Here is a 23007-nt window from a genome sequence, read left to right as displayed (position 1 = left end):
ATATCTGAGAAATTTAATGTGGCTGGCTGGAGAAGCCCATAGAAAGGCAAGACCATTTAAGGAGGCATGTGCTAAATGCCAACTGAGTAACGCAGACAGTGAGTGCAGCAAAAAGCATTCCAACATCCACAGCCTGGGCTTGCACGGCATCTCCTCTGTAGAGCAGGAACTTGTTTGGTTCTTCGTTATCTTTCATGCATTCTTTCTCCTTCCTCAGCCAGCCTGACAAACAGGAGCTTGTAATGATTTTGTTGCTGCTCAATAGTAATGAAATCCACTGGAGGATCAAGTTTTTGAAGCATAACACTTACATATTTACTTACTATTTTTCAGTACCTCTTGTGTTTACCAAGAGTAGGATCTAATTCTCTTTCTGGAAGATGCACCGTGAAGCTATCTGATTATGAATGTCATTTTATTTGTGATGGAAATTCCATTGGGTGTTCTGATACTTTTGTTTTAGGAGCTCATGTGAATCAGTATCTTTTTAGGTTGGCAGTTTGTTAAATAAATGCGTTTGAGCTCCTTGTATGGAAATGGAGTGCAACACAGATCATTACATGATTATTCTTGTTATTGAAACAGTAATTCAGTTTTCTGCATCATGAAATAGTGTCAGATCTCTTAGATCAACATAGTTTTTGGCACCCAACCGTGAGAAGTACCATAGTGGAAGGATTTCTGAAATGGAATCTGCAGATCGGAAATGTCAGAATAGTCATACTGTTTGTGTATTCTTGATCACCAGTTCTGGGGCTGCTAGGATTTTGTCCTTTGGGATGATCATAACAGAATTTCCATTCTCATTATGTAGGAGGTAGGACTTCGCTTCCAAAGAAAAATAATGGATACTTTGTGGCAGGGCCATGATTATTACCAGGGACCCTGGCAATAGCTGGACAATGCTCACAGAATCACAAACTTTCTGAAATATGAAACGGGTGTTAGCAGTCACTTGCCAGCAGCCAGTGCTCTTGAATAACGGGCAGAATTTGTTGGCGTAGAGAGCAGAGAAGGTGTTGTATAAGGAGAAATAATGTGAGCTACTAAGTGTAGGGTAGAATGAACACATTGTGTTTGGGGAGTGATGTGGAGAGTTATCTGACTGGAATAAGAGGTTGTATCCCCATTGGAGAGTAGTGAGAGGGAAAGCTGGAAAGGTGAGATGGGGCTAGTCAACGGCCAAATTCCTTACATTGATTTTGTAAGCAAAGCAAGGCTACATATCAGATTTTAGAATCATTTTAGCATCAGAGAAACCTAGAGCCAAATCTAAACTCCACCATTTATTGGCTTGATGACCTCAAACAGCATGTGTAACCTAGCAAAAAATCTTCTTTTTTACATAGGTAAATTAGAGCTGATGATATCTTCTTCATACAAATGTTGTGTTGGTTAGGCCAGAGCCTGTGTGAGAAGCTCTTTGCAAACTGCCTGGTACAAATCAAGTTTTTGCTCTGAGAAGCCAGGAGATAATGGTGTGTTTATAGAGAAACTGCTCTCTAGCAGCTGAATGAAGAAGCAATAGAATAGAATCAGAAGAGACCAGAGACAGGAGAGCAGTTAGGTGACACAGTAGCCCCCCAAGTAGTGAGAGAGGGTGGAGATGGTCAGACCAGGAAGAAGGGAACTCATCTGTACCCTGTTGCAGACTTTCATTTAATTTGTGTAGCCTTGTCCTCTGGTATCAAAGCACAACAGTCATAGACTTTCTTCTGCCTTGAACAGGCTGCCAGCGACCCATTGGTCTTTCCAACGGAAAAGCCAAGGTGTGCAATTACAGTGGCTGGTATTACTGCAGCAGCTGCCATGTGGATGACAGTTTTCTCATCCCAGCACGCATAGTCCACAACTGGGATACTTCAAAATATAAGGTAAGTCCAAAAACTGACTTAGTAGTAATTCAGGTGTCCACTTGTTGCAGGTAGATTCTAATAAAAGATAACAAAATAATTTGAAGCAAATTTAATTAGGTAGTCTCATAAGAGCTGCCAGATTTTATTTAATATTCTTACATATCTCTCAGATTAAAGGCTTCTTAACTATGACTCATTAATTTCCTAATTTTAAAAGATACATAGCAACTTAGACTTTTTGGCCTTGAAAATTAATGATAGAGGTTTAAAGAGAATTCTGATAGGCCATTTTTTAAAAAATTTTTTCTTTTTAGATTTACATGACAGTAGAGTGTATTTTGACATATTATACATACAGGCAGTATAACTTATTCTAAAGAGGATCCCATTCTTGTGGTTGTACATGATGCACAGTTTCACTGGTCATATATTTATTTATATATGAACATAGGATAGTTATATCTGATTTATTCTATTATCTTTCCTATTCCCATCTCTACCTTCCCTTCATTCCCCTTTGTCTAATCCAATGAACTTCTGTTCTTCCCCTGCCCCTTACTGTGTGTTAGCATCCACACAGAGAGAATATTTGGCCTTTGTGGGATTGGCTTACTTTATTTAGCATTATAGTCTTCAGTTTCATCCATTTACCAGCAAATGCCATAATTTCATTCTTCTTTATAGCTGAGTAATATTCTATTGTGTACATATACCACATTTTCTTTATCCATTCATCTGTTGAAGGGCAAACTTGGTTGGTTCCATAACTTAGCTATTGTGAATTGAGCTGCTGTAAACATTGATGTGGCTACATCATTGTAGTATGCTGATTTTAAGTCCTTTGAGTATATGCCGAGGAGTGGAATAACTGGGTCAAATGGTGGTTCCATTCCAAGTTTTCTGAGGAATCTTCATACTGCTTTCCAGAGTGGTTGCACCAATTTGCAGTCCCACCAGTAATGTATGAGTGTACCTTTTCCCCACATCCTTGCCAACATTTATTATTACTTGTATTTTTGATAATTGCTCTTCTGACTAGAGTGAGACGGAATCTCAGTGTAGTTTTAACTTACATTTCTCTAATTGCTAGAGATGTTGGACATTTTTTCATGTATTTGTTGATCATTTGTATTCTGTGAAGTGCTGATAGGCTACTCTCTCTCTCTCTCTCTTTTTCTTCTTCTCCTCCTCCTCCTCCTCCTCCTCCTTCTTCTTTCTTCAGTGCTGGGGATGGAACCTATGGCCTTGCTCATGCTAAACAAGACTCTATCACTGGGCTACCCCTGGTCTTTTTTTTTTTTATCTTATCTCCAACATCACAAGGTTATGGGATGATAAAATGGGAAAATAATGTATGAGCATGAGCATCTGGTGATCTTTGGAGAAGGCTTATATAATCCCAGATACTTCTCATGGTGGAGTGGCTGTCCTCCCCATATAAAGGTCTGTCTTCAAACACATTCAGCCCCTGGAGCTGGAGCCATGAGAGAAGTTATGAGGTCTTCTAGGTGGTGGCCTACCGAAGGAACACTTTTCAGAGGCGTCCTCAGGCCTCCATGTGGACTGTTGCTTATTTGATAAGGAGAGCAAGTGTTAAGCACTTTGTTCTTTGTTCTTTGCACAGAAGAGCCAAGGAGGCTGCCCAAGAAGTACAGGTAACAGGTTGTTTAGCTATAAAACTGCAAGTCGACCATGATGGGGAGAAGACTCAGGCCTGGGGGCACTCCAACTCAAAGAGGTAGAGAAAAGAGGAGGACCAGCAAAGAAGGCCAAGAGGCCACGAAGGGTAAACAATGAGGTAGAAGAAGCCCAGGCTATCTGACAAGCCATGTGAAGAAAGTGTTCCCAGGTGAATCGTGACAGATGCTGATAGGTCAAATAAGATGAGCAGGAAGAATTGACCATCAGCTTTAGTAATGTGGAGGTACTTAGTGATTTTAATGAGAGCAGTTGAATGGAGTGGTAAGAGCAGTGGGTTCCACATAGACAAGGAAGGGACAAAAGACAATTCTTCTGAGAAGCTCTGTGCTAAAGGAAAGGAGAGATGGGGAGAAATTCAAAGAGAAGTGAGTCAAGTTAGGTTTGATTGTTTTTGTTTTAGTGGAAAAAAATAACAGCACATTTTCTCGCCTGATTCAATCCAGGAGAGAGGGGGGAATTGCTAGAATGATATGGTTGAGTCAGTGAGGGTAGATTCATTGTAGACAGAAGGGTTTGGCCATCACTTGGAGCATGGAATGAGAAAAATGGCAATCTATGCATGTGGGTGAATGGGTAGGTAGATGTGATATTTGGAGCTTATAGAAGCCCTTCTATCTGCACTAGTATTTTCTACCAATTTGTTTCATTTCATCATCAAAAGAAACTAAGGACCCAGATCCAGTTACTCTGAGAATTGCCTTTACCTTCTACTTCATAGGGAAAATTGCATGATTGGGTAATAATTCCATCAATTCACCAAAAATCTTGTCTTCATCTACACACATCCTTTTTGCCCTCCTTCCAACCACAGAGGACCACTCTTAGAGAAGGTCCATTCCTCTGCTTCTGATCGTGGCCTTAACTCCTCTCTTCTCCGACACAGTTTTGACCAGTCGAGTTGACCTGTGACCGTTTCCTATTCTGCTGGACTTGTCTGGTATATAGTACTTGAGCAGGTAGGCCATACTCTCCTGGAATTCTCCCACCTTGCCTTTGATAACACACACTTGGTTCTCTTCCTCCTTTCTAACTTCTTTCTCAGTTACCTCCCTTGGTTCCTTGTTATTGGAATTCCTTGAAACTCATTCTTTGGTTTCCTTTTCTCACTTTATACTCTACTGGATTATCTCCCTCTATTCTGTTTGTTTTGTTTTGGGTACTGGGGATTGAGTTCAGGGGCACTCAACCACTGAGCCACAGCCCCAGCCCTATTTTGTATTTTATTTAGAGACAGGGTCTCAGTGAGTTGCTTAGTGCCTCGCTGTTCCTAAGGCAGGCTTTGAACTTAAGATCCTCCTGTCTCAGCCTCTGGGATTCTATTCTGCTTTAACTACTAGGATTCATATGCTGATGATCCTACTTTTAACTCCAATTCTACTTTGCTACTGAAATTGAAGACTGTGGCTTTAATTGCCCAATAGACATCTTAGCCTTAGTTTTCAATCTAGTAGTCTTTGATATATATGAGTTAACTAGCTGTATTGTTCAGCATTGTAGAATTTGGCAGATCCAGCAATCTAACTCCCTACTGGAGTGGTACTCTAAATTTAGAATTCTGTTATGGGTTGGGTGTAGTGATGCATGCTGAGTAATCCCAATGACTTGGGAGACTGAGGCAGGAGGATGGCAAGTTCAAGACCAGCCTTAGCAACCTAATGAAGCTCTAAGTAACTTAGTGAGACCCTGTCTCAAAATAAAAAATAAATAAATAAAAGGTCTAGTAATATAGCTTAACAGTAAAGTACCCCTGGGTTTAATCCTTGTAACAAAAAAAAAAAAAAGAAAGAATTCTGTTATGGTCCTGTGTCTTGCCCACAGAACAGTGAATCTTGTATGCAAGACACTTACTTATTTTTATTGTAACTTTGTCATCTGGAGCAAGTAGGTGGAGTCTTTGAAGCCTAAAATGAACATGAAAATTGTGAGCAGCCAATTGACGTATAACCTTTTCTATGTCCCTGGGCAGCTCTGTCACCTGTTTTATCCAGCAGCCAAATTTTCACTGTCCTTAAGATTCCTCATCCCAATCCTTCCTGGCATCTGATCTTGCCTTCTACTGCAAGGAAAAATGGAGGTTATGAGATATTAATGGGAATGTCTATGAATCTATCTATATTTGTATTTGTCCTTCCTACTTTCTCTCCTAAGCTGGGAAAAAGAACAGCACTTTCTCCCGTTCAGTGATCATCCTTCCATGTGTGCTCCAGATGTTTTTATCCAGCTAGTGGATCCCTGTTCATTCTTCAGAGTGAGTAAGAGCACATCTTCTGGTGAAATCGCTGTTGCTCCTCATCTCTCCTCATTTGCTGCATCAGTGGCTGTCTCTTCTTTGTCACCATCACATCAAGCATGGGTCTCAAAAATTGTGCTTACTTAGGGGTTTAATAGCAGAGGCTTAGAGTTAAACAGGGATTTGTCCAAAGCATACCTCTGCCTCTTATTAAGTGCTTACTTTTTGGGGAAAAAATAACTCAAATGGGATTGAGTCTCAGTTTCCTAATTTATAAAATGAGCACAAACTGTCTGGGTTCAAGTCTTGTTTTTATTGCTTATTAGCTCTGTGACCTGGACAAGTTATTTGACCTGGACAAGTCTCTCTGTGTTTCAGTTTCCTCATCTGTGAAGGAGGGTAATAATACCTCACAGGGTTACTACTGTTCAGTGGGTTCAAGCATATGCTCTTAGAATAGTGCCTAGCATCACTAGTATATGTCAAAGAAGCATTTGTTCTTCTTGTAATTCATAATTTACTTAAAAGAGTTGTGTGAATCGGGATAATAGAAGGAAGGCACTTATCAAATGACTGTGGTAAGCACTTAATGAATGGAAGTTCTTTTCATTGTCATCACGTCTATTCAACAGTCAGTTGCTTGTCTTTTTTTCTCTATAACGAAAGCAAGCTTCTTGGGCACAGGGAGAGTATCTTAGCACAGTTCCTGGCACACAGTAGATAGGCATGGATGTATACTGAGTGAATGGAAGAATGAAGCCTGTCCTCTGACATGTCAAACTTAACATGATCACGTTGCTCACCAAATGTCTCCCCAGGTATACATTGCCTGCCTTGGTGAATAGCCTCATAGTTACCACTGCCAGATCTGGGAGATATTCTGGCCTCCTCCTTCTGCCACACCTGCCCTTCCTAAGCAGCCAGCATCATTAGCTCAGAGCTCAGCATCATTCACAGGAAGGAAGTTAATAGCCTTCTAATGGTGCTTCTGAGCCTCACCTCTTCTGGTCCTAATCTTACCCGGGGTTAGTGCCTTATACTCTCCTAGTCTCAGTTTCTTCACCATTACAGTGGAGATAATAAAAGTCCCTGTTCCATAAGGTTGCTGTTTGTTCAAATAAATGAGTCACAGCACCTAGTGCAGTGTCTGGCACATAGTAAGTGCTCATTTGGGACAGTGTTTACCATAATTGCAAGAGAAATACCATTCCCTTAGCTGATATACAAGATGTTGCTGCACTCCTGTCCCTGCCTGCCTTTCTAGACTTTCATCACCCCCACCTCCATTGGTCTCTTCATTAAGATCACATCGTTCTTTCCTGTTCCTCATCAAGCCAGGCTGTCTCACACCTCTTGGCTTCCTTTTGTCCTCACCCAGCCCAGCAAATCCTAAAAGCCATCTTAAACCTCATTTCCTTTCCTAATTCTTTCCTTCCCTTCACCAGAAAGAGCTATCATGCTCTCCTCTTTACCTTATACTTGACACTGAATATAGGCTATAAATATATTGTCTACATGTGTATTAGATAAAAACGTAGCTAGAGGGAAAGAAGGCTGGTTAAGTTTGGTTTAGATTAATATGTTCGAGCAGGGCTTTGACAGTATAGAGAGCAAGCATGTGAGGCAGTCCCAGCCCTGTGATCTGCTGAGAACTTGGGCTGGTAGCACCTGCCAGCAGAATCCACATCAATTAGTGGAGCAAAAGCAGAGAGAGGTGGCACTAGCTGAGAAAATGAAAAAGTCAGAGATGGTTTCCAAAGGCATGGCATGGAAGAGCAGATCCAGGTGTGTTTGGAGTGTGCTCTGAAGACCACGGAAACAATCAACATAGAGCTGTCACTGACACTTGTACTCTGTCTATAAAGCAGGCTGTTGTATTGTGGCAGTCATTCAAGTAACTAGATTTGATTTTGAGAGGATAGGTAGCTAATTGAAGATATCTGCTAGGTACACTCACTTCATCCATGCTGCCTATGATGAAAATCTCCTTCGTCAGACCACTCCTTCCAGCGTTCTCAGTGGACCAGGGAAGATTTTAAAGCAGGAACATAGCTAGCTGATTTTATCTGGATCAGCTCTTACTGGCATGAAATAACTGTATTCCATTTACCAGTGTCTGTCTCTTTACTCAGACACCAGGATTTAACTTAATGCTCCTAATTGTGAGGATCAATTTGGACCTATCAGTTTCTAAAACCAGACATCGTTCTGTTGGATCTGCTTGCTTCCTTAATAGCAAGTACGTGACTGGCTTAAACATCCATTTAAAAGAGCAAAAAAAAAAAAAATGGCTTTTCAGAATGGAGTAAAATCTGTCATCTTAAGCATTTCCTTGTCTGTCCTCTGGAGTATTAATAATCCTAATTATTTTTAAAGCAAGATTTCATCTATTTTCTGGTATATATCCTGCATATTGAATTGAGCTTCAAGATTAAGAAGCTGCTAAACCCCACCCTCAAATTCTATGGCCATTTTCTAATGAAATTCTCTTTAATGGTAACCTGCCTGCAGTTTAAAAATATTAGACATGACAAAGAGGTGGTAGGCAATGTATTTAGTTCAGCTCTTCCCAAACCTTTCCCCATAGCTGTGCACTTTCAGAATTGTTTCTATGAGTGTGTACCAGCCCGAATATTCACATTCCACTTAGCTAGGGGTTTTCCGTGTTGCATAAACCATTTCTATCTCTACATCTGAAGAGGCAGTCAAGGCAAGCTCTATGGCCCTTGCAGAGCTGGAGAACAGCTTGATGATGGGAAAAAAAGCACTTGATTGGAGCCATTTAGAGAGTTTGAGAACAAATTGTAATTAAACTTAAGGTCTTCTGATTCCTCCCCCGTTAGCTGATAGTCCCTGTTTTGTTAGGAACAAGAAGTGTTGTGGTTGGTATTGATTTTGTTAAGACTCCAGCTATGATATTTCACAATGGAGATGGAAATAAATACTGGGAGGAAATGTTATACCAAAGCAAAAGAGGTTATTTTACTGTGGCAAGATTGTGGATAGTTTTTTCTTTCCTGATTCTTATTCTCCAAATTTTCAGTAATGTGATTATGTTACATTTTTAATTTTGTAAATTTTAATGATCCCTTATCCATTCTATTTAAGAAAAATATATATTAGAAATAAGCCTTTTTAATGCCTCAGAATTATAATCATAAATACAAGCGATCCTTCTGTCCTGTGATAGAGAACTTCAGAATTTGATGTGGTTTTTCCCTCTAGATCTTGCACTGCTTATACTTACACAACTGTACTCTTATTCTTTATTGTTTGAATATAATATTCTTTCACAAATTTCAAGATTCAGAAAGTGAAAAAGAGCATGCATATATAGATAATTTCCCTCCCTCCCACCCATCCACCTTCCTCAAGCAACCAAATTATTCCCTTACCATGTATCCTTCAGGATATTTTACATACATGTGCCTTTTCATATAAAAATGACAATACTCAATGTAGTATACACTCTGTGCTTGGAGAGCTTTCCAGTTAGATCATAAAACTCTTCCTTGGACCTTTTTTTTTTTTTTAATTTGTTTTAGTTGTAGATGGACACAATACCTTTATTTTATTTTTATGTGGTGCTGAGGATCAAACCCAGTGCCTCTCACACATGCTAGGCAAGTGTTCTACCACTGAGCTACAGCTGCAACCCTTCCTTGGACCTTTTGATGGTCATTTCTTTGGTCTACTGAATCACACACATACGTCTAACCAATCATTTTTTAATGAAAATTTAAATTTTTTTTTCAGTCTTTTACTGAGAACAGTAATTCAATGAATAACTTTGTGCATCATTTTGAATATAAGTTCTCTGATTCATGAATGAGACTATATGTAGATAATTTCCTTGATATAGAAATGTACATTTGTGAGTTTGGTGGATTTTGCCAACTTGCCTACAGTCAGGGTTGTTCAGTTCAGTTTTTACCTTCTGTGTCCTTGCAGGTACCTTTCTTCCTTTAGTACCAGGATGTACTGTCACTTCTGTTGTTGCTTTTCTTCCTGTAGCTGCTCTTTTCCTTTCTTCTTTATTGACTCTAATTATGTTATGAACTTAGAAACAACCAAGTTGTTAGAATTGTATCTAAAAGTAGGAGTGTGTGGTTCAAAGTCATGCCTAGAGGGTTGTAGATTAATCATTTGTTTGTTATCATTCTAAGCAATTCCTGCACCTATGAATCAAACCTTTTATTCCAGAGAAGGGAGAAAGACAGTAAACAAGTATACAAATAAGTGACTTTTGCATAAAATAAATGTTATTGAACTTTAGCTTTTACTTTAGAGTTAAAAGCCAATGGGAGCCTACATACCAATATACATTGAGGGTCTGTCTCCATTTACAGCCTTCTTGCTTTCTCTTTGACAGGGAGGAAGAACAGAGAAGGGGCAGGGATCACCTCTACTATAAAACCATAAGCTGACAGGTTCTGGGAGAGTAACGAAAAATAAAAAGAACTATGACCGTAAACAAGCTGCACAGCACAGAGCAGGGTGTCCAGAGATCTGAGTTCCAGCTTTAGTTCTGCCACAAAATGACCATAAATAAGTCACTTAAACTCTAGACTCAATTTTCTCTTCTATTAATTATGGATAATAGATTCATTTGGTATATTTCAAAGTTTTGTATGTGTTAATAAATGTTATTGAAAAAGAGAGCTCCATGGGAAGGCCATCAGGCCAGCTCTGTGAGGCTTGGCAAAGGAGTCCCCCTGCTCCCCAACACAGCACAGTTCATCAAGCTCACAGCTTGGCAAAGAGGATGGAGTAGAGTGAAAGTAAGATACCCCCTCCTCTCATTGGTAATCTGGGCTCAGGCAGGATCCTACGTCCCACTCCCCTACCCCCTTTAAGCCCAGCATAACACTAAAGAGCTGCCCTGTCTGTAGTCAAATAAATCTGGAAGTGGCTAGATTAAGTAGGCTTTTTCAGTGTGACATGTCCCCAGGTTTTAATGTGCCAAAAAACTGCACTTTGAATCACCAATAAAAGAAAGTACTGTGTGGCATATTTCTTTTTTGGAATTTAGAACATCTTTTTTTGTGGGACTAGTATTCCTTGGAACGTGAAAAGAAAAATTGAACAAGATTGTCTTTACCTGTCCTTGTTATTCCAAGATTATGTTCTCATCTGGTTTATTTTAATAACTTCTCCCTCTTTAGTAAAAATTAAGTCCTCACCACTAACACCGCACCATCTCCACACTGTTATCTATGGTTAGCCATTCCCTTGTCTTCATTACATTTTTTTTTTATCCAGGGCTGTTTTGTGGAGGAACATACCAGCACACCATTCCACAACCTCTTCTTCAGGATTACTCAAACCTAAACTGAATCTGAGAACTTTGTTTTTAAGTGGTCATTGTCACCAGCATAACAAAACATGGATTATACTAGAATCTGGAACAACTGCAATTAGTGTTCCAATCAAGTGAGATATGTGCTTTTTAAATAAATATATGTGTAAATAGCAAATTTAGGATAATTATAATGTGATTGTGCTGCTGTCTTCAACTCCTGTTTGTCAGGTGGAGGGGCCTGTTTCCACCCAGATTTTCTCCTTCTTGCCACTCGAATCATGCAGATGCAGGCCTTTGAGTGGGTTCATAAACTGCAGCAGAATCACAGTAGTGGCCCTGAGTTCTTATGGCTTGAACCATAAGTTTATGAATATTGCTGTCAGTAGCGGCTGTCAGTAGCTACTTACAAGCTAAAACAGCAATGTGAAGAGATTCATTTATGTGCATAATGTGATTATCACTACTAAATGTTAAATATTATTTGGTAATACTAATAGGCTAAAAGGTTTAAAAAAATGAACCACTGATCCTGTAAAATGGATTCTGATGTGAATGAAGTGAGATCATAGAAAATAGTGCCAGCTAAAACCATTTATTTTTTAAAATAAAGGACTCATCCATCTGCACCTGATTCATGAGCTGAGTTGTTATTTACACCAGAAGCACCATCAAGCAGTTCATGTTTTTCATAATTCACTTGGCAAGAGTAGGACAGTAGCTCTTAGCTCTTATTGGAACATATTTGGTGTTCACATATAACTCAAGTAATATTTATCTTAACAAGAAAGAAACTTTCTCTCATGTAAACTTTATCACCTAAGAATATCATTGGCTTCTTTCCCTAAGTAATTTTTTAAATTTTCTTTTTAAAAATCCTTTTCATTTGTAATTGAGTTTGAGAGTGGAATCCTTATGCCAGTATGAGGGGTTGTTTAGAATTTAAGAAATCAGCAGAGATACAGTGCTCTATTTTGCAAAATTAACATTCCATGCCAAATTTTGAGATTTCTAAAAAAATATCCTCACTAGTCTTAGGGGTCGAGTCTCAACACGGAGAACATGTTCTCAGCCTTGTTGCCCCAGGTGGCTGCTGTGGTGGATTTGTTCACATGCCCGAGCCGTGGCATCAAGGGCGTTCTCCATGTACTCAAGGCTGCCTAATCACTTGTGAAGGCAGTGCCTTTGAGTTTATGGGACTAGCTCAGCTTTTGTTTTCTGTCATCTCAGTTTATGAATACTGCTGTCAGTAGCTGCTGTCCCATTTGTCTCACTGCTTTTACTGTCTCTGTAAAAGATTTTTTTTTTTCTCTCTCTCTCTTTGCTCTTGGGCTTAAGTACCACCTGAAGAGAGAAGCCTTTTAAGGCCTGGGAGACTGGCCAGTGCCCTTTGTCCTTCTGTTCACCTACTAAAAGGTAGCATTGTTAACCTAATTCAGCAGGGCCGGGACTCAGTATAAACACTGTTCAGTAGAGCCAGAAAGACTAATTGAATTGTACAATACATCATTTTTTAGCAACAGTTTCAAGTGGTTGTACTTTATTTCCTAGAACACTGTCGGTTTTTTCCTCATTGAAGACATTTAGATACAGCAAATATTTAAACATGATAAATAAAAGATTTGATCCAATTCCATCTTTCCTTACTGAATTGCAAACCACCTGAGGACCAGGCCATGCCTGTTTTAACCTCCAGTGAAGACCTGCCTGCTATGGTGTCTGGCATGTACCTGTGTCTATATGATTTAAAAATAAGAGTGAGGATTATTTCATTCAGTCACCTTGTTATTTCCAATCTGGTTAAATATTCAAAGGTTTTGGCTAATTCCAGGTGCCCTTTGTGACCCGGATTTGCAAAGACTATAAACTCCTTTAACTCTGTACCTCTGCAGGATGCCATAAAATCAAACAACAAATAGTTATCTCAAAAATAATTATTTTAGGGAAAAAAATTATTTTTTAAAATGATGCATATTTTTGCCTTCCCATAAATAACATAAACTGTGTTATGAATTTAACAATATAAAAAATGATAATGTTGAATTTTATACATGTGTACCTAAATGTATGTTTTTAATCAACGCACAATAGCCATATATCTAATGATCGCATGTATATTTTGCGGGGGTTTATGATTGTGTCTGCCTGTTGTACTCTCTTTGGTCCCACCCTGACCACCAAGTGAATTTCTTTCTATTCATCTTTCTGGACCCAAATCCAATGTCTCCTGTTTTTCCAGGCCACCCTGGCTCCTGGCCCTCTAACCAGGAGATGTAATTTATTCCTTCTTTAAGCTAGCAAGGGGCCTCATCCATACCTCTGTAGCAGAGGATAGGGTATGTGTAGTTTTTGTTTTAAATATTTGTCTTTTATACTAAACAAGGAGCCCCTTGAGGGTGAAAACTGTATCCTATTTATCTTCATTAGTACGCTTCTTGTCTAGAGTGTGAAGCATAGTGAATTTTCAATTTTCTTTTTAATAAGCACAGTTATTTGTCTTAATGCTGAATTCCAGCATTACTCCTAGAGAAGTGATAGAAACTTTTTGGAGATATTTTACCTTCCATAAATAGAAAATGAGCCTACTCAGTGTATCACTAGCCAATTTACATCTTAATAATCAGTGAATTGGCATTTAGAGATTCCAAAAAATTACCCAAATATTATGCATTATTTAAGCTACTTCCTCTGTGTCTCTGATTAATTGTATTTCCAGTGCACTATTTATTTCTGCTGATGACAATGATATTTTAAAAATCAATTTTCATAATCTTATTTACTACCAGAAAAAGATATAGAGTTGGATGGATATGTTGGTCAGAGTCAGCACAAAGTCAAAGGTGTTCTAATCAGAACAACTTACTGGGCATTGAAGTATTGTGTTCAAGCCTGTTTTCTATTCAGTCACATTATTCTGCATGTAATTTTTTTTCTTTTTCTTTTTCCTTTGAAAATATCCTTTTATTCCTTTTAATTTTGTAATATGTGTGTGGTTTACTTTTTTTAAAAAAGTGTCAACTTATTTAAAGAGTCATGGACTAAAAATACATATATGTAATTTTTTTTAGAGAGAGAGAGAGAGAGAGAGAAAATTTTAATATTTTTTTTTTTTTTAGTTTTTGGCGGACACAACATCTTTGTTTGTATGTGGTGCTGAGGATCAAACCCGGGCCGCACGCATGCCAGGCGAGAACGCTATCACTTGAGCCACATCCCCAGCCCCGATATACGTAAATTTTTTAAAATCAGTGTTGATTTTAAGAGGATCCTAATTAATTCTTTTTTCCCTTACTTTCCATTTTGAAATAATCACAGATCCATAGGAAATTGCATAACCAGTACAGAGGTCCTGTGTATCTTTCCCTCAGTTTCCTCCTTTGGTTACATATTAATTAGGTAACTACCAAAAGATATAAAAAACAAACTAGGAAATTAACATTAGTATGATGGGTTGCCATAGTTCAGTGTCATTTTATCATGTGTAGTTTCTTTTTTTTTTTTTTTAGAGAGAGAGTATAGATGGACACAACACAATGCCTTTATTTATTTATTTATTTATTTTTTGTGGTACTGAGAATCGAACCCGGGTCCCGCCGGAGCTAGGCGAGCATCCTACCGCTGAGCCACAATCCCAGCCCACAAGTGTAGGTTCTCATAATCAAGATACAAAGTTAATGAACTTTTTCCAAGTTTTACCAGTGGAGTTTCCAGAAGAGAGAAAGGGAAGCCAAAGTTTGTATTTTGTTTAAGTATGGGCTTTTTAAAAGGTGTGTTCAGAAAATAATGTTACTTTGGTATTTAAGCTTTGGTTCCTAGTTTGAGCTGGTGTGGAAAGCTGATGATTGGCCAGAACTGACTGCCGAAGCTTGTTTTGTAGGTGTCTAAGCAGGCCAAAGAATTCCTGGAGTATGTGTACGAAGAGCCCCTGATCGACATCCAGCAGGAGAACCCCATGCTGTATCTCCACGCCGAGCCACTGGCCACCGTGGTGCGGCTGCGGCAGCGGCTGAAATCGCTCCGAGCCTATTTGTTCAGTTGCCGGGCAGCGGTGGCAGAGGATCTGCGTCGCAGGTAAGAGTCATAAATGTTTGATGGCTCCCGGTTGCTTTTCCTTCCTGCCCAAGGAGGATGGTTAGAAGATCTTCAAGGACCTTTCCAACGTGGACCTACTGAAATTCTGTGGGTCTGCCTCTGGGCTCGTCTTTGACTTTCTCTGAGGTCCTCTATTTGTCAAGCAAAATGGAAATCACCTCTCATCATAACTGAAGGGTTTGAACCCATAATCTAGTGCGCAGGACATTGAAGCCTTCTCTTACCAATCTGTTAATTTGAGATAATAATCACAAAAGTGTCTTCACTGGTTCTTTATGTAGTGTTTTTTCTTTGTTTTTTGCTTTTTGGGGGGGAAAGTTACTTTTCACAATTTCAATTGTTATTTATCACCAGTAAACAAGCATATTTAAAATATTTTAAAACTAAACATCATTTTCAATGGGAAGTAAGTGGGTGGTTGTTCAAAACTTATTTTCCACACAAATACAGCTCCATAACTGATGCAGGCAGGAGAGCTGGAATTAAAAATACACCGGCCCAGAATTCATTTTTTCATCATTCATCTTTTCTGACCAATGGTGCAGACTGCTTTTCCATAACTGAGTTAGCTCATAGTTCATGGCACACACAAGTCCCAACCAGGCTCACATCCTTAAAATAAAATTGAAGTTAAAATGTGCTTGCTCTCATAAAATTCCTCCTTTTACAGTTAAATTTTATGGGCATTTAAATTCTCACTCTCAGTATATACAAACTAGCTTATACTTGAAATAATTGTGATGATGTTCATAAGTCCCTAAAATACGTTTTAATTTTTCAGTTTTAATAGAAATGACCAGCAGCATACATCAGTCACATTAAATGGAAGTAAGCCTACCCACACAAGAACTTTTGGAAAGAATTAAAATGCTAGAGTTTGCAATTTGAGTTCTGATTAGATCTAAAGAAGTTGGCATAACTCTAGGCATCTGAAGAAGATATTTCAAAAAGAACTAAATGTAAATAGTGAAGGATACATAATATGTAGACGAACTCTCATAAAATAATAATGAAAAGGCAGCTGCCATCAAGCAAAATACTTCTCAGTGGTAGTCATTCTTTTACCTAGTTGTTTTTCAGTATGTGCCAGAAAGTGGTTGGGATTTATTCTTAAAAATGTAGGCAAATCTTAATTTTAAAAGATCAGGGCTTTTTCCAAAAGGCAATAGAAGTATATGTCTCAAGTTAATTTACCAACTAAAATAGGTACAGGATCTTTAGTGTTCAATGTGTGTTTGTTCTGTTATTTTCTGTAGCTTTTGGCTTTGCTCAAAGCTTTTCTTGTGCCAATATATTTGTAGGTTATATGAAAATCTACATGTGGGAATCATGTTAGGTACCTTTCTGCTGTTTTGCTTTGGTTAAAATATTCCAAAGCACAGCACACATTTAGAAATTAAGTAGGAGGTCGTCTCCTCTCATGGATGACTAAGAATCCCGACTCTATTCCGGCAGTCTGGTGGTTTACCACCGTGTACTGTGCCTTATGGCCAGACCACCAGGAAAGAAATGAAAGTTTTAGAAATAGGGCAATCCCAAAGCTGTAAGAATGAAGACAGCAGTCCTTTTTTCCTTTCCCTTCAAGTCCTTTCCTGAACTTGTTCATACCATTATATGAAGCAATGCCTGGATCAAGGTATTGAATGGCTAGAGGGAGAGAGGCAGTGAAGAAGGAGAGAGGGATGAATGTTAAGTGTCACTTTAGACCACTGAGCAATCGCTAATAGTACAATTTGGGGGAAGGAAATATCTTTAGATTCTTTTTCTTACTCCCCTATTTGTCACTTAGCAGAGCATCCAACACATCCAAAACCCTCAAAAATACTTGTTGAGTGAATGAACAAATGAAAGAAAAAAACAGATCAGATCAATAAAAAAAAATTAGTTCTGTTTCTGAGATATCTCTCAAATTTGTATGCTCTCAGGACTATTGCAGTATCTTTCTCACTAGTCTATCAATTTTTCTTGCTCCAATCCAGTCTTTGCATTAGATAAATTTAATTAAAGTACAGGCATGGAATTAAAAATCTGCCCAAATCTAGCCTAGTATATTGTTATTTTCTCTCAAACATTCTTCACTTAAAGAAAAATTTAATTATTAGCCATATTGCATTCTGTTGTGGGAATTAAATGGTTTTGTACAATTGAAGTGTTTAAAGTAGTTCTTGTACATAGCAAGTACTCAGGAAATACTATTATTGTTGTTAATACTGCTTTCTTTCCTTAAACTGTGCTTATATCTGGCTTACAAAAATCTTTAATAAAATAGAATGTTTCAATGGAAGTGGGATGGAAGGCTAGCTGCGCCCAAGACTGCAGTTTCTGAAGAGTCAGTGCATACTTTAGCCATGTGGTTGTTTCATTAACAGAGTCTCCCTAAGAGAAAACAATGAGATGTTTATTCCTCTAGAAACTTAGAGGAGGCACACATTAGTTCTTAAATTTTTCATTTTTTTTTTTTTAGATTCCCACCATTCAGATGCTATTAGAATAATGTTTGGGGTACCATTTCTTTGCAACTGAGGACAGAGAGGAGTCTGCTGGTCATCAATAACATTTGTTACAGCCTTTACAGGGGAGGGATTTGTGGGAGGCTGGTCTTGTCTTATTTCAAATCTTTTTGACTCATGTTGAAATATGACTAGTGGAATAATCTCTAAGAGGTTCTCTGAGGTGTCCGTGCTTCCTGCAGCAGCCTCCACTTAATATCAACTCTGCCTTCTTTGTCCATAAAAATAGCTGTAAATTAGAAGAGGTAATATGCTAAAATTCTGTTGCTAGAGGACACCTCATACCTATTTCTTTCACTTATATATGGAATGGAATTTTCAAAAACAAAATGAGCCAATCATAACCTTTAGAGATGACAGACTTATCCGTCAATATTTAAGGTTCCTTTTGTTTCACCTGAGGATACAACATCTAAAGTGGGGATGGTTAAAACAATGAGGGGAACCTTGTAGACATGACTTTTATATCCCTGATAGAGATTGGAAGAGGGCAGAGTTGCTGGGGCACTGGGGGTTAGGAGCAAGGAGCAAGAGAATACAGTTGTTATCTAGTTGTAAAAGGCATTCTCTCCTGACTGGATTTTACCTCAGTATAAGAGTGGCCATTAATCTCTAGCAAGTAGGCCCAACATGCCGAAGACCTGTCAGCACCATATAAACAGCATAAAGCAAACTGTTAATATTGCTGTCACGAGAAAACCGAAAACAGACTGATTAATCGTATTGGCGTTCAACAGCCAGGGAGCCAACTTTGGTCGTCGCCTTATTAGGGAAGTCACAGTTTGCTTTTAGGCCTTTCATTATTATGACTGTCCGTTTTCATCCTCACTGTTTTTGTTATTGTTGTTAAATGGACGCCTTGTTCTTAAACCCATACCGAAAGTCTTGACTGGCAGGGGTGATTAGTTTTGCAAAAGTCAGTGTCCTCCTTGAAGCCTAAAATGTTTACAGTGCTGACAGTTCACTGTGTCTGACAACTCCCAGATGGCGACCCTGCTGAATTAGTTCAAGGCCTAGTTAACTTCTCATGAGAAGAATTATTTACCATGTCCACACGCGAAGGTGCATGAGGAACTCTGGAAAATTGTGGCTTGCTTGGCAATGTCAGGACACATCCGGAGCAGCAGCCATTAGGAAAGTCTTTAGGAGGGACACTGAGAAAGCTGCAGGGTGCTCAGCTGAGCACAGGAGCAGTAGGATATGTGTAAATCAGAGGTCACAAATAGGCACCTCAGCTGCGTTTTGTTAGGGTTTACAGGAACAGCACCCACCAAGCTTTGAGATGACGAAATAGTTGCCAACATTTAAACAATCAGGAGTTTTTAGGACATACAAAATGAAGCTTTCTGGTTCCTCTTGGGAAATCTGAAGCTCCAATGTCACAGGGCTTCCCTTGTTCTTGTGTAGCAAATACATTGCTGCCCTTTTTTTCTTAAACCCAGTGCACTTAATTCATTTATGTGGTGCCTGGGCCCATAGGCATTTGAGGTTTTGACCCTGGATACATGTCATTAAATAGTAAGAGTAACAGAGTTTACTGATATTTCAGTTATTAGTTCCGTGGCTCTTATGGGAGGTCCATCTAAAGGGGGGCAAAAGTCTTAAATGTGGTTCTTTCACAAAATAAACATGAAGAAATTTTTAGGATTCGAAGAAATAACACAAGGTCATCTTTAAATTGCATTAGAATATGGGCTGGGATGTCCTAGTGCTTGGTTGGGCTGTTACAACATGCTCCAGAGGCATTTGCATTTGCAGGATAGTGACTTGAGGGACTGGCAGTTGAAGCAACATCCTATAGCAATTCCTTGCCACCACAGAGCTAAAGATTTCCAAGTCCAAGTGGGACAAACTGAGAAAAAGAATAAAATGGGGGCACAAACGGATGTAGTTGGTATTGTAGGCCCTGAAGTTAGACTTGTCCCTTAGCTTAGGGCTCTCCTCTATCTCTTATAACCTTCAGAGCCAGTTGTCTTGCCTATAGATGGCAATAATATTCCACCTCATAGGGAAAGCCTGAGGATTAAGAGAGTTAGTACCCAGGACAGAGTACATGCTTAGCAAATATTAGCTGCTGTGATACACACACACACACACACACACACACATATTTTAGTTGTTGATGGACCATAGTTAATTAATTAATATGTGGTGCTGAGAATCAAACCCAGTGCCTTGGCAAGCTCTCTATCACTGAGCCACAACCCCAGCCCAGCTGCTGTGATTTTTATTATAAACATATCAAAATTCAAAGGAAACAAGAGATAAGTAAGCAGGTGGGAAGAAGCAAAAAGAAGTGAGTCTAGAAGCATCAAAGAACCTGGAATTCAGGGCTTTGCCATGACTTCCTGTGCAGAGCATGCAGCATTCACAGGAGTCATTAGATGTGGACTCTGATTCTCCAGTGGTGATACAAGAAGATCCTTCAGAGACTGGGCCCCTCCTTCTAGCACATTTAATTAATGGCTTGCTCTCCAGTTTTCTTCACCTACACTACTGCTTTAGAAAAACCACCATCTTCTGCTCATACTGCCATCTAAGCTTATATCTTTGGGCATTCCTTTGCCAAAGCTCTCAGATGTCTCCATTTTCTCTTTGCCCACTCACTTCTCACTAGATCCTTTACAGCCTGATGGTGATCGCACTCTGCTTCCACTGCGGCTTTCTCAGGCTCTCTTTTCCTTGACCTTCTGGCCACTGTTGGCCACCTTCCTCGTAGACCTCTCTTCTTCCTGCCCTTCTTTGTCTTCCAGCCTTTCTGCACCTCCCCCTTCTCTGCGCCCTTATTGCTTTCATGTCTTGCTCCTGCTCCCGACAACTAGGAATGGCCAGTGCCTCAGTGCCTTTCTGCATGCTCCTCCAGCCCCTACATGAGCCAATATGGCCACTTCATGAGGGTCAGAAGAAGCTTCACTTCCTCTGGACACTTTGCATTCATCTTTAGGGTGAATGTCAGGATCTCTCTATAAATCTACAGTGAAAAGAGGGAGCTCACCACTACCTTGTTATCGCTTGCTGGCTGCCTAATGGACGTCTCCACTGAAGTTTCAAAGGGAAGTCATTGTTTTACTCTGAAAAGTATATCTACTGTAGTCAGGTCCATTTCAGTTAAGCATGGCATCATTCTCTTAGTTTTTCATAGTTTCAACCTTGACATTATCCTAAGCTTTGCTTTATGGTTCCCTAGGAGCTATCTAGTCATGTCCTTCCTTTACTTTTCTTTCCCATTGGCATCCCCTTTGCCCTTATCCTCAGCATCTTACTGCTAAAATTTCCAAACTGGGAATCCTACCTCCCTTGACTCCCCTCTGCAGTCCATCTAATATACACACTATCATCAAGTGGTCTCATTGGACAGTGGGTAATTGAGCTACCTGCAGAATGTAGGATATCTTATCTGACCTACATACACAACTTCTTCTCTTACTCAGTCTCCACATGGATTATAGCCACCTACCCTAGCCAAAGTGACGGACACATTTTTCCTAACATAGCACATGCCTCTCCTGTCTACTTGACTAGGCCACTCTTACTTTAGGCCAGCTCCAGTTTTGCCTCTTTCCACCTTAGCTCAGAAGCTAATACCTTCTCTGATCTCTTCCAGTGACGATCCACTGGACCATTCATTTGATACCTAAGTGCCTGAGTAACTTGTGTGTTTATTCTTTCTTGCTGATTGGACTAGATGGTTCTTAAAGACTAAAATTGTCCTATTCTTCCTTATAGCCTAAAAATAGAAGACTCTACATGCTAGCTGTGCAATAAAGGCTTATTAATAATTTTATCATCTCATGTTTGTAAAATTGCCTACTATATGTAAGATAATTGTGATTTTTATCAATTAAAAGGGATTTTCCCAGATTTTTTTTTTTTTTTTTTTTTGTGTGTGTGTATGGGGGGAGTGTTGTTTGTTTTGGTAGTGGGGATTGAAACCAGGGCCACTTTGCTTCTGAGCTACATTCCCATCCCTTTTTGATTTTTTTTTTTTTTTTTGAGACAAGGTCTCACTAAGTTGCTTAGGGCCTCGCAAAATAGCTGAGGCTAGCCTTGAACTTGCAATCCTCCTGCCTCAGCCTCCCAAGTTACTGGGATTACATGTGCCACTGTGCCCAACCTGTTTGTTCTTTATAGCAGCCCTTTTAGGTAGATAGAGAGTGTTTAGAAAGAAAAGAAAGAACCATGACTCTGAAATGCTGTGTGACTTTCCCAGCGTGATAACATTGGTGAGCAGCAGAATCCAGCTAGAACCTGGTTTTCTGAGGCTTAGTTTGCTGTTTCCCCAGTGAATTGCTACTGGTGACAGGATGTCCAAAGGTCTCCACACTCTTAAGAGAACTACTTTTTATCCTCCTGAAGCCTTGATTGAGGTCATTTAGCAGAGTGTAAAGATGGCAGGAAGGTGGCTGACAGGGAGAGGAAGCTGGGATTGCCAAGGTGCTCCGTGCTCACTGGCAGACCTGCTCAGCGTTTTCTGTAGGTCATGTTTGCCAGGCCTTTTCATTTTCCAGACATGAAACTTAAAACAAAAAATCTATAGGGTGGCGGTATATATGTCTATAGCGAAAACAAACATAAAAACAAATAGTATATATTTCTCACTATCATTTTATATATTAAATAAGAAACAAGAAAAATAAACAAACAGCCTAAGAAATCAAACAGCTTTTTAAAAACAAATAGATTGGGAAGGAAGATGGCGGCGAGGGGAGTGCATTGCCCCCGTGTGCTGCTTCACTGTGTGGGAGTATGACAAGTCAGGATGGCTAAAGGATATCTTGTTAGGAATTTCCAGCAATAGTGGGGTGCTCCGGAACCTGGAGGAAGGATTTCCATCGCACGAGGATCGGCTACGGGGACTCAAACGCGAGAGGTTTGTCGCACGGAGGGTAACACTGCTTATTCAGCAAATCGCCCCGCGGCTAGAGTCTGCAGCGCGCGCTGGGATAGAGACGCAGGGTTACAGCCCTGCAGTTTCTGCCAGCCGCGCAAGCACCGTACTCAGGGCTGAATTCTGGGTTCGAGACGGGGGAAGGAAGCGGTCCATCTCGGTTCTCCACACCGGTCAGACCACAGAGGAGGCCAGCAGCCACCATGTTGGTAAACTGACGTCACCTTCCCTGTTTTCGACTGACCGCAGCTCATTCAGCCATAGATCAGGTAATTTCAGGCTGCAATTCGCCTGCGGCTTGCAGACAGATTGCTAGGGTTCAGCGCCTGGGTGCTTCTTAGAACCTGATCTTATCGGAGAGAACACCGAGCTCAGGGCCGGCCGAGTTCCAGCTCCCGGAACCGGTCCCGAACCGCCCTGGCCCAGGGCTG

General features: G+C 39.8%; 1 protein-coding gene across 3 annotated transcripts in view; it reads left to right on the top strand.

The window, feature by feature from the left end:
- Positions 1-23007, top strand: part of Plekhm3 (pleckstrin homology domain containing M3) — a 215079-nt gene that overhangs the window by 67666 nt on the left and 124406 nt on the right. For all 3 annotated transcript variants that reach the window (XM_048808417.1, XM_015481316.2, XM_048808416.1), the window contains exons 4-5: positions 1729-1874; positions 14964-15157. In XM_048808417.1, the coding sequence (XP_048664374.1) occupies positions 1729-1874; positions 14964-15157 (340 nt within the window). The remainder of the gene's footprint in view (positions 1-1728; positions 1875-14963; positions 15158-23007) is intronic.

The sequence above is a fragment of the Marmota marmota genome, unplaced genomic scaffold, assembly GCF_001458135.2.
Source record: "Marmota marmota marmota unplaced genomic scaffold, marMar, whole genome shotgun sequence".
Taxonomy (NCBI): domain Eukaryota; kingdom Metazoa; phylum Chordata; class Mammalia; order Rodentia; family Sciuridae; genus Marmota; species Marmota marmota.
This window is presented reverse-complemented; position numbering and strand designations above follow the sequence as displayed.